We start from the raw sequence: 10,938 nt of genomic DNA, 5'->3' as shown, positions 1-10,938 counted from the left end.
TTTTTTTTAATTTATTGATTTTTTTACAGAGAGGAAGGGAGAGAGATGGAGAGCTAGAAACGTCGATGAGAGAGAAACATCGACCAGCTGCCTCTTGCACCCTCCCCCACCGGGGATGTGCCCGCAACCAAGGTATCGATACATGCCCTTGACCGGAATCGAACCTGGGACCTTTCAGTCCGCAGACCGACGCTCTACCACTGAGCCAAACCGGTTTCGGCCTCATGAATTCTTTTTAATATGAGAGAAGGACTGTATGAGTTATTAAAACCTTTTTTGGTCTAAAATAAAAATATGAGTAAAAGCCTCAGTGTGTTAGAAAACTGTAATTCTATCCTATCAATCGCTATTTGGGAAATCCATGTAAAAACAAAAAGACAGTGAAAGGCTGTAACTGCTGAATTAAAAAATCCTCAGAATCCTAGTTAAGAGTCTTTGTTTTATGGTTTATTAGAGTTCTCACAACTTATACCCAAAAGAATGTAACCTAAGGAGCCTCACTTAACTTTCTTTTAGTTACACAGACATAGAGCTAAGAATATAGGCATATAACATAAAATACATGTTTGTTTGTTTTTAATCCTCACTTGAGGATGTTTTTCCATTGATTTTTAGGTGGAGTGGAAGTGAGAGAGAAACATTGCTGTGAGACCAATTGATTGGTTGCCTATCACACACGCCCCAACCAGAGCCAGGGATCAAGCCTGCAATCAAGATACATGCCCTTGACTAGAATCGAATCCAGGACCCTTCAATCACCAGGCTGACACTCCTTCCACTGAGCCAAACTGGCTAGGGCACCATAAAATATTTTTAACTACCCATGGTAGTCAAGTTAATTATAATTTAGTAAATTCAAAAATTTAAGATCAAGTTACAAATATTGAGTATATGCTTTAGAAAACTAAAATTAGGATAATTAATAACAGAGTAAGAATAAAGACTAGTACTAATATGTAGAAATTACCCATCACACTTCCAAATTTATAATTTTGCCAGCATATTAAACATAAAAAAAAGAATGTAGTCCTGACACAAAAACACCTTTGTTTTTATACTTTGGTGAGATAATATTCTTCATATTTGGCTCCAAATTAGTTATTTCTCCTGTACAAAAGAAAGAGAAGAGGTGCCTGCTGAATTGGCTCAAGTAGTGACAGGAAGCCCAGACCAACTGGTTGTCCAGTTTTGTGTAATATACTGGCGACCCAGAAGGGATAGAAGAGGGACAGTCCCCTTGGGATTAAGCTCAAAAATCACCTCCTTTGAGAAGCTTGCCCTGATATATCAAAGCTTCCTTTGGTTCCATTTAAAAACTTAAAGCTTTAGAGATTTAAAACGGTGGGAGAGCCCTGGCATTGGGCTCAGTGAATAGAGTGCCGTTGGCCTGCAGACTGAAGGGTCCCAGGTTCGATTCCAATCAAGGGCACATGCCCAGGTTGTGGGCTTGATCCCCAGTAGAGGGCACGCAGGAAGCAGCCAATCAGGGATTCTCTTTCATCATGGAGGTTTCTGGCTCCCTATCCCTCTCCCTTCCTCTCTGTAAGAAACCAATAAAAAATATATATATTTTAAAATCCTGAATAATCAACTGAAGACTAGCTGGAAAGAACACTGATAACCAAGGATGGAAATAGAGACTGCATAGAGAGCATAGAAACTGGGACAGAGGTGTGAAAGGCCTGGCCAGGCTCCCACAGACAGCAGCTGAAGGTCCAGAGAGATACCTCAGATCTGGGGGGTGCCCCTGACAACTCTGGGGTCTAATCCCCAAGATGGGCCCCCCATCAGAGGGCACCAAAACAGAACGGTGGCTACATAATATCTGGCTGTGAAAAGCAGCAGGATTGTTCTCCGCTGGGGAAAGACAGCCAGAAATTCAGTCACCTTCTTAAAAGGACCAAGAAAATTCCCCGTGTCTGGCAGAGGGAGAGCAGGGTGAGCAGAAGCCAGGGTTGAGGGCTCTGGGCTTAGAGCTCAGAGGACGGCACCCTGGTTTCCTGTACTGCAGAGGTCATCTTTCTCACACAGACATTTGCTACAAAAGACTGAGAATAACAATTAGCTTCCAGGCAGAAGCAGTGCCCCACCCTGTGTGTGTGTGTGTGTGTGGGGGGGGGGGGGGGGGGGCCTTACCACACCTGAGGACAATTGCCTGAGGGCTACTGGAGCCTGAATCTAATCAGTCTGCAGGCAGAGGCAGATCTAGAGACTTTCAGCCTTTGCCTAATCTAATTAGTCAGAAATAGCATTTGACACTGTCCTGCACTAACAATAGAGAGGTGTAGCAGATCTACCTAATAGCATTCACAAACCTAAACAAACAAACCAGACAAAATGGAGAAAAAAAAGAAAAAAAAGAAAAGAAAAACGAGAATTCTCCAGAAGAAGGGATAAATGAAATGGAAATTAAAAAAATTTATCTGATATAGAGTTCAGAGTAATGCTGGTAAAGATGCTCAACAGCAGGAGCTGCTGCTTGCACCCACTGCTGGCATGGCCCCAATCACTCCACACCTCAGTGGGTGCAAGCGGGGCCAGCATCATCAGTGCATGGGAGTGGCGGCGGAGGGAAGGGTGTGTGTGTGTGTGTGTGTGTGCCAGCAGAGGGGACCGGGGACCGGGGGCTGCAGTTGGAGGGGTGTGGAGGATGGGCTGAGACCCGCCCTATGTCCACTTCAGCCTTGCAGCGCACACAGTTCCTTTCAAGATGCACAAATTTGTGCACTGAGCCCCTGGTACAATAGAAAAAACATTTGCATTGTAGGCAGAATAACCTAGTTCTGGGTGGAAATCATGGCTCCAGGCTACGAAGTTTCAATTGTGGAAGATAAATAAATCCCAAATACCAGGGCCTCCACTTGGGGGCAGGGCTGGCCTGCAAACCACCACAGGGCCCTCGCCCAGGCCACCCCATGCCCCAAGGGGGCCCCCACCCTTATCTGGGACACCCTTCAGAGCAAACCAGCTGGCCCCAACCCATGCACCAGGCCTCTATCCTATCTAATAAAAGAGTAATATGCAGATTGACCATCATTCCAACACACAAGATAGCTGCCCCCATGTGGTCAAAGATCCTGCTCCCATGTGGACACAAGATGGCCACCACAAGATGGCCAGCGGTGGAGGGCAGTTGGGAGGGACCAGGCCTGCAGAGGAGGGAAGTAGGGGGCAAACAGGCTGGCAGGCAGAAGCAGTTAGGGGCAATCAGGAAGGTAGGCAGGCAAGCAGTCGCGAGCCAGCAGTCCTGGATTGTGAGAGGGATGTCCAACAGCCCGTTTAGGCCCAAACCCATTGGGATCGGGCCTAAACGGGCAGTCGGACATCTCTCGAGGGGTCCCAGATTGGAGAGGGTGCAGGCTGGGCTGAGGGACACATACCACCAAGCACGAATTTTGTGTACCAGGCCTCTAGTCTCTATATATAAAAACCTAAGCAACCGGATGACCACACGACCAGTCAACCAGACCACTGCTTGGTAGCTATGACATTAACTGAGCACCAGGGGGCAGACACTTAACACAGGAGCTGTCCCCTGGTGGTCAGTGAGCCTCCTCAGCAGGAGCGCCACTCAGCTGACAGATGGGTGTGTGCCAGACACCAGGCTGGTGGCTGGCAAGCACAGCTGTGGGGACGCAAGCCTCTTCCACAGACACTGCCCCCTGCGTGCCTGACTGGTGGCGGCAGGCGCAGTGGGGCCAGGATGAGTGGGAGCGGTGCGACACCCAGCCAGGCTCAGGCTCCTCTCTGGCCACCTGCCACTTTGCACACTACTTTGTGCTGTGTGGGATCGATGCGAACAGGCTGGAGCCCCATGAGCTGCCAGTTAAGGCTGGCTGTGGTGGCGCAAAGGTCCACTGATCCCCACAGGCCAGGCCGAGGGACCCCACTGGTACAGAAATCTGTGCACCGGGCCTCTATTTTAAAAATAAACATTGACTCGTGCATGCGTGATACCTATAAAGCTCTCATTGATGCCAATCACGAGTGTTTTAATTTTATAATACTACTAGTGGCCCAGTAGACGGATTTGTGCACAAAGAAAGGAAATTAATTAGAAGGTGGCCGGCAGGGCAGGACTGGGCTAGAAGGGCCGGACATACTCTGGAGCCAACCTCCTGTGATCCTTCCCTAGTCGGCTGTACCTGGGGTGGCACTGCAGCACAAAGGGTGTCTGCAGAGTGAGGTGAAGTCCGTTGGCCTGGCCTACAGGGATCTGGCCAAAACCGGCTCTTTGACATTCCTCAAGGAGCTTGGCAGCTCCTGCTTTGAGTGTCTGCCCCCTGGTAGTCAGAATGCATCATAGGTAGCGAGCAGTCAGATGGTCGCTTAGCCTTCTATATATGTAAATATTACATATACTATTTTTAAAATTTTTTTATTGATATAGAGGAAGTAAAAGAAACATCAATGAGAGACAATCATTGATTGGCTGTCTCTTGCATGACCCCTACTGGAAATTCAACCTGTAACCCAGGCATGTGCCCTTGACCAGAATTGAACCCTGGCCTTTTTAGTCTGCAGGCTATCCACTGAGCCAAACCGGCTAAGGCTACATATACTATTTTGATGTGTAATTTTTTGCAGTAACGTAATTAAGACACAAATCTTTCTTCTAATTAATTTCCTTTCAATGTGCACAAATTCATGCACCAGGCCACTAGTAAAGTAATAATAATGACCTTCAACACATATCAAAATAAGCAATGTCCTTATTTTCATAAACCATTCTAAAGGAGATGAGTGCTGTCTGTGTATAAGTCACATACAGGATTACTTTAACTCATCCCACAAGTATTTTTTGAAAGTCCATTAGGGGCCGTAACTGGTTTGGCTCAGTGGTGGAGCGTCGGTCTGAGGACTGAAGGGTCCCGGGTTCGATTCCGGTCAAGGGCATGTACCTTGGTTGCGGGCACATCCCCGGTAGGGGGTGTGCAAGAGGCAGCTGGTCAATGTTACTCTCTCATTGACGTTTCTAGCTCTCTGTCTCTCTCCCTTCCTCTCTGTAAAAAAATCAATAAAATATATTAAAAAAAAAGAAAAAAAAAAAAAAAAAAAAAAAAAAACCAATAGGGGACAGTCATTATGTTAAACAATGTGCCTATGATGGTAAGCAAAAGCAGACACAGTTCCAATTCTCACGGAGCTTCTGGTCATGCAACAGCACAGAATGTGAATTTGTGGTAAGTGATATAAAGGACAGTACATATTACTCTGAGAGCCAGTAACAGAGATTTCACCTAACTAGGGACATCAAGGAAGGCCTTCCAGAGAAAGTGAAATCTGAGAGCTACAGGATGAAGTGGGAGTAGCAGTGGAGGCTATTTCCAGACAGAGGAAAGCAGGAATGGGCCAGAGGCAGGATCAAAAGGCCAGTGTGCCTGGAGCAAAGATGAGGTGTGAGAATTAGCTAGGCTTTTAGACCACTCAAAGGCTGAGGCTTTGCAGATCATATTCAAGAGTTGTAATGACCCCAAGAACAATGAAAAAGTCACTGAATGGTTTTTTTATAAATGCTTATTTGGGAGACAGGTAGGCTAAAAGGAAGATGCAGCCAGATATGCAGTTTGCCTTTGGCTTCGGGAATAAGAGATAAAAAATGCAGAATGGTCAGGTCGAAAAAAGAAATTCTGTCAGAATATGAAGTAACTTGGGGACTTGGGTGGTAAAGGTGGAGGTGAAGAAATTAAACAATTCAAGAGATATTCAGAAAACCTGATGATCCTAGATAATAAAAGCCAAGCAATCAAATGGCAGAATGACCAATCGATCAGTTACTATGATGCACACTGACCACCAGCGTAAAAGCTCAACGCAGGAGCTGTCCCCTGCTAGTCAGTGCGTTCCCTCAGTGGAAGCACCACTTGGGAGCAGCCACTCAGAGAGCAGGTCCACAGCCACTCAGCTGATCGGGATGAGCAGCATTCCTACAGCGAATTGATCCCTGCAGGCCATGCCCCCCCCACAGTGCACAGATTCTGTGCACCAGGCCTCTAGTCCTATATAATAAAGACGGAATATGCTAATTGACCCTCATGCCATCGCAAAGATGGCAGCACCCACAGCCAATAAGGAGAGGATATGCTAATTGACAGCCCCGCCCTCAAATATGGCGGCACCCACAGCCACAAGAAGGTGGCACCCAGTCCACTCAGCCTCCCAACTGCCCAGGGCAGCCCAAGGTGCAGATAACTAAGGCCAGACAAGGCTTGTACTGCTGGCAGTGGCAGCAGCAGAGGTGTGATGGGGTGTTGCCTTCCCCTGATCGCCAGATCGCCTCCTGCACCTGAGGGTCCCAGACTGTGAGAGGGGGCAGGCTGGGCTGAGGGACCCCACTCCAGTGCATGAAAATTCACTATGTATATATAATATACATGGGCTGTGAGAGAGTAGTGTCCATGAATATTTCTGGGTTTCTGATTCACATGACTATATGAGAGGTAGATACCATTCAGAGGGATCTGCTCCAGAAACATCTGTAAAGCAATTTCCACACCCCAAAAAAGGGCCTAAATGTATTTCATTTTTGCCTTAACCAAGTTTGACCGCCTACTTTACTTTTGAAATATTGTTCCAAAAGATTTTTTACTATTTCCAAAAATCAAATTGCCTCTCAAAAGTACAAGATTTTTCCAACATTGAAAATACTTCAAAGATTCCACCACAGCTTTGAAATAAATTCTAAATGAGTTCTAAAATTGGTTTGAGCAATGGACTAGCAGTTTGGAATAAATGTTATTTCCTATGAGGACTACTATTATAAAACTACACCCATTTGCAGTTTAATTTAAATACTTTAAAGACATCTTTACAGTTAAGAGTACTCTTCCATGATATTAAAGTAAAATGTAAAATTTTACCAGCATTGCAATAGTTGGAACTATAATACTTAAAACTATGCTGCTTTTATGTTTGTCTCAACATTTTGAAATGCCAGTAGAAAACAAGTTGTTTCCACCCAGTCCTTGCTAATAGCCATCACATTCATTGGATATAAACGGTTTTTACTAAACCACTTTATCAATACTTTAATATTTGCTTTCCTTGGTTTTAATTTTTAAATTTGCAACCTAATGCCATCTTCACAGTGAAATACTGATGCCATTAAGTCTTAGAAACATACAAACTTCAAATCTGAGTAATCCAAAAAAAAAGAAGTGAATGGAAAAGTTTTGTCCCTTTAAAATCAATCTAACACATACCTAAAGTGTATTTCTAATTCTGGCACGATTGGCTCCTAAGCCTCCTGTTTGCACTAAGCCCTGACTAGCATTTTATTAATGCTTAACTGCGGTTACCAGAATGTTACCATGCCTTGTACAAAGCAGCAGAATTCTTTTTCCCCGGTGCTGATTTTATCTCAAAACTCCAAAAGGAAAGACTGTGGTCTGAGGCGAAATATGAAAAATGTTATCTCCACAAGTGAGGAGAAACGGGTTTTTAAACAATCAAGTATTAAATAAGCCCATTAACCAATATTGGTTTGTAGAACCAGATTGTCTCCATACTAGAAACTGTACTATCAAGTGTGGTTCTTGGGAACAAGGGCTGGAGAGTTTGAAACGGGTGACCATCTTATCTCAGATGAGGAAATTCCATGTTTTACTAAAACATGGAACCAGACCATATGGCTCGCTCTATCTGGGCATGGCTAGGCCGGGGTGGGTAACGCCACGGAAGAGGCAGGGGAAATCTGGAGGACTCCCATCTTCTCAGAAGGTGTGGGCCCTGTCTGTCCCGCAAAACTGAGCGGGGTGAGAGGCCGGCTTCCCCCCACCCACGCCCTCAAAATGACACCGCGCACCACTTCCCCCGGGAGCCGGGCGCGGCGGACGGACAATGGGGCTCCGGAAAGATGGAGACCGGAATCGCGGGGCAGGGAAGTGGGCGTGCGGAGCAGGAAGGGCCAGGCCCGGACTTCCAGGGCGTGGGCAGCCGGCCTTCAGAACGCGCCCGCGGCGGCCAGGCGCTGCCGGCCAGGCTCGCGGGAACCGAGGCCCGACCCCCGGGAGCGCGGCCCGCGGGCGCCCGCCGCGGCCTGGCCGCCCGGAGCCGCCGGCGCAGGAGGAGCCGCGGAGCGAGCGGAGGCAAGGGGCCGGGGCGGGGGCTTCGGGGAGGGCGGCGGGGTCTGGGGCGCGGGCTCCCCGGGCTCGGGCAGGCCCACCCCCGGCCGCTTACCTGCTCCTCCTCCGGGGTCAGCTCCGGCGCCATGTCGGCCTGGGGCGCGGTCGCGGGCTCCATCCCGCCGCCAGCCCGCTCCGGGCGCCGCGGCTCAGCAGCGCGGGGCCGGCCCGGGCATGCCGCGCCCGGCGCCGCGGGCTCCTCGCCGAAGGCTCCCGGCGCCCGGTCCTCGGGGCGGAGACCTGTGTGCTCTCCTCCCGGAACACTGCCGCGGAGAGCCGGCCGCCCGGGAGGGGAGAGGAGGAAATGCAGACCCGGCCGGGCCTCTCCGCCGAGCGCGCCGGGCCCTGGGCTGCGGTCCGGCCACCCGCCCGCCGCCGCAGCGCCTCAGGCCGCGGCCGGGGCCGAGCGGAGAGACGGAAAGCCGCGCCTCCCTCCCGCCTCGCCGCCCCCGCGGCCGCCCGAGCCCCCCCGACGCTCCATTGAGAAACCGCGTTCCGTTCATTCAGGGGCGGCGGCGCGCTGGGCTGGCGGGAGGGGGCGGCAGAGAGGAGGGCGGGTGCCTGCGGGAGCGGGGCGGAGAGGAGGGCGGAAGGCGGAGTGCGCGTTCTCTGGGTTAAGTTCCCTGCAGGAGGGAGAGGGTGCTCCGCGGTGACCCGCCGGGGGACCCAGGGAGGAAGGCGCCTGCCCCGCCGGCTGCCTTCCTGGAGAAGGCCGCCGCGTCCCGGCTGCTCGAGGGGCGAACCTCCGACCAGCCCCGCCCCGGCCCTCGCTTTGCCACGGCATCCCGGAATCCATCGCCCACGGAGCTAACGTTAGCACCTCCAACCACAGCCCGGGCTCGGAAACCGCATCCAGAACACGGCAGCTTCTGCAAGCTTCTGATTTCCCCGCAGGCGGCACCACTATTGGGGGCATCTTACTGCGCGGCCTGGGCCAGTTCCGAGTCACAGGAAAGGCTGGCTCCGCTGTTTCTGAGTCATTCTAGGCCAAAAATAAATAATATAAAAGGGTTGAAGCCCAACGGAGGGTCTTCAGACCGCTGAGGAAGTTCCTTCTAGGACTTTAAAAACAGCCTCTGACTTCACTCATTTCTACATCATTGCAGCAGGAACTTCTGGTGCCTGCTCTTAGTTAAAAAAGAACCCCCTGGTACTCAAGGATGTTATTTTACCCTTTGCATCAGGAAGGCTGGCTCTGGGTTGACTTCTTAACCACTTACAGGAGTTTCATTATTACAACCAGGTGCTCCTCTGGAAGACAATGTCTATTTAACAAGAAAATTATATACCAGGCCCTGGGGTTACTTTCACATGTTAAAATTTGGAATTATCCCTAAGCTATATTATAAGGTGAAAAAATCAAAACTCAAGTATGCATTTTATGCTGTCACATGTATAAAGAAAAAAAAATGAACATACATTTGTAAACTTATTTATAGAGGCTCAATGCACAACATTCATGCACTGGGGAGGAGCCTGATCCTTAGCCCGGTCTGTGCCCTCTTGCAGTCCTGGAACCCTGGGGGATGTCCACCTGTGGGCTAGTGGGGCAGTGGGACATCCCTCTCTCTTGCAGTCTGGTACTTACACCCGCCTGCTTGCTGCTCCTTACCACTGGGCTGGCTGCTCCTTAGCACTGCCACGGAGGCCCCAGGCCCCATGCACTCACCAGCCTTGAGCCTGGCTTCTGGCTGAGCGATGCTCCTCCTGTGGGAGCACACTGACCACCAGGGGGGCAGCTCTTGTGTTGAGCGTACAGGCTTTCTGCTTTCTGGTTGATTTGCATATTAGGGTTTTATTATATAGGATTACAAAAGGTTTGGGAGGACACACAAGAAAGGTAACAGTTGTTGTTTCTCATGAGGGGAACCAGGAGTCATAAACAGAAGGGATTGGGAGACTTTTCCCTATACGTCTTTTGTACATTTTGAGGTGTTTTTTTTTTAAAAAACCTTTTTAGCAGAAGCCGGTTTGGCTCAGTGGATAGAGCGTCCGTCTGCGGACTGAAGGGTCATGGGTTCGATTCCAGTCAGGGGCATGTACATTGGTTGCGGGCACATCCCCAGTGGGGTGTGTGCAGGAGGCAGCTGGTGGATGTTTCTCTCTCATCGATGTTTCTAACTCCCTATCTCTCTCCCTTCCTCTCTGTAAAAAATCAATAAAATATATATATTTTTTTTTTAAATCTTTTTAAGCACTCATACACAAAAAGTGAAAATGTTTGTACTTTCATAAACTCAACATACCCATGTAACTAACACACAGATCAAGAAATTAGAGCACATGTGTCAAACACAAGGCCCGCGGGCCAAATCCGTCCCGCCAGGCCTTGCAATGTGGCCCGCACTGCGCTGTCATCACTGCACTCCGCTGCGTTTCCATCACAATGACAGTTTATGACTGTTCAGTAAACCATTCGGCCTGCGATTTAGGCTGGATTTTAGATTTTGGCCCCTTCTCTGATTGAGTTCGACACCCCTAAATTAGAGCATTCCCAACTCTCCAAAGCCCCAGTTAGTCACTACCCCCAAGTAACTACTCTCCTCAAGAGTAATCACTATCTTGGTTTCTAACATCATTGTGTATGTGTAAATTTTCCATGTAGATGTATAACCTTTTCAAAAAAAAATTTTTTAAAGTAACAAATACAGTTGACCCTTGAACAAAATGGGTTTGAAGTACACAGGTACACTTATGTGTGAAAATTATTGCATAGTTATTGCAGGAAGAGATGGCTGTGGGACTAAGCTGGAGGAAGAAATGGTGGGACCTGAGTAGTACAAGCCACCGAGTAGACACAGAAGAGGATGTTTTG

The 10,938-nt window shown here is 48.9% G+C and overlaps 1 protein-coding gene across 4 annotated transcripts in view; it reads right to left on the bottom strand.

Moving 5' to 3' along the window:
* The window catches only part of PTPN9 (protein tyrosine phosphatase non-receptor type 9), a 93,016-nt gene extending 84,520 nt beyond the window's left edge, over positions 1–8,496 (bottom strand). For 2 of the 4 annotated variants that reach the window (XM_045586627.1, XM_036455183.2), the window contains exon 1: positions 8,179–8,496. In XM_045586627.1, coding sequence (XP_045442583.1) covers positions 8,179–8,241 — 63 coding nt within the window. In that variant the 5' untranslated portion in view covers positions 8,242–8,496. The remainder of the gene's footprint in view (positions 1–8,178) is intronic. The other 2 variants (XM_045586623.1, XM_045586619.1) reach the window with 1 other exon arrangement.
* Positions 8,497–10,938: the final 2,442 nt, after the last annotated feature.

The sequence above is a fragment of the Pipistrellus kuhlii genome, unplaced genomic scaffold, assembly GCF_014108245.1.
Source record: "Pipistrellus kuhlii isolate mPipKuh1 unplaced genomic scaffold, mPipKuh1.p scaffold_m20_p_1, whole genome shotgun sequence".
In the NCBI taxonomy this organism is placed as follows: Eukaryota; Metazoa; Chordata; class Mammalia; order Chiroptera; family Vespertilionidae; genus Pipistrellus; species Pipistrellus kuhlii.
This window is presented reverse-complemented; position numbering and strand designations above follow the sequence as displayed.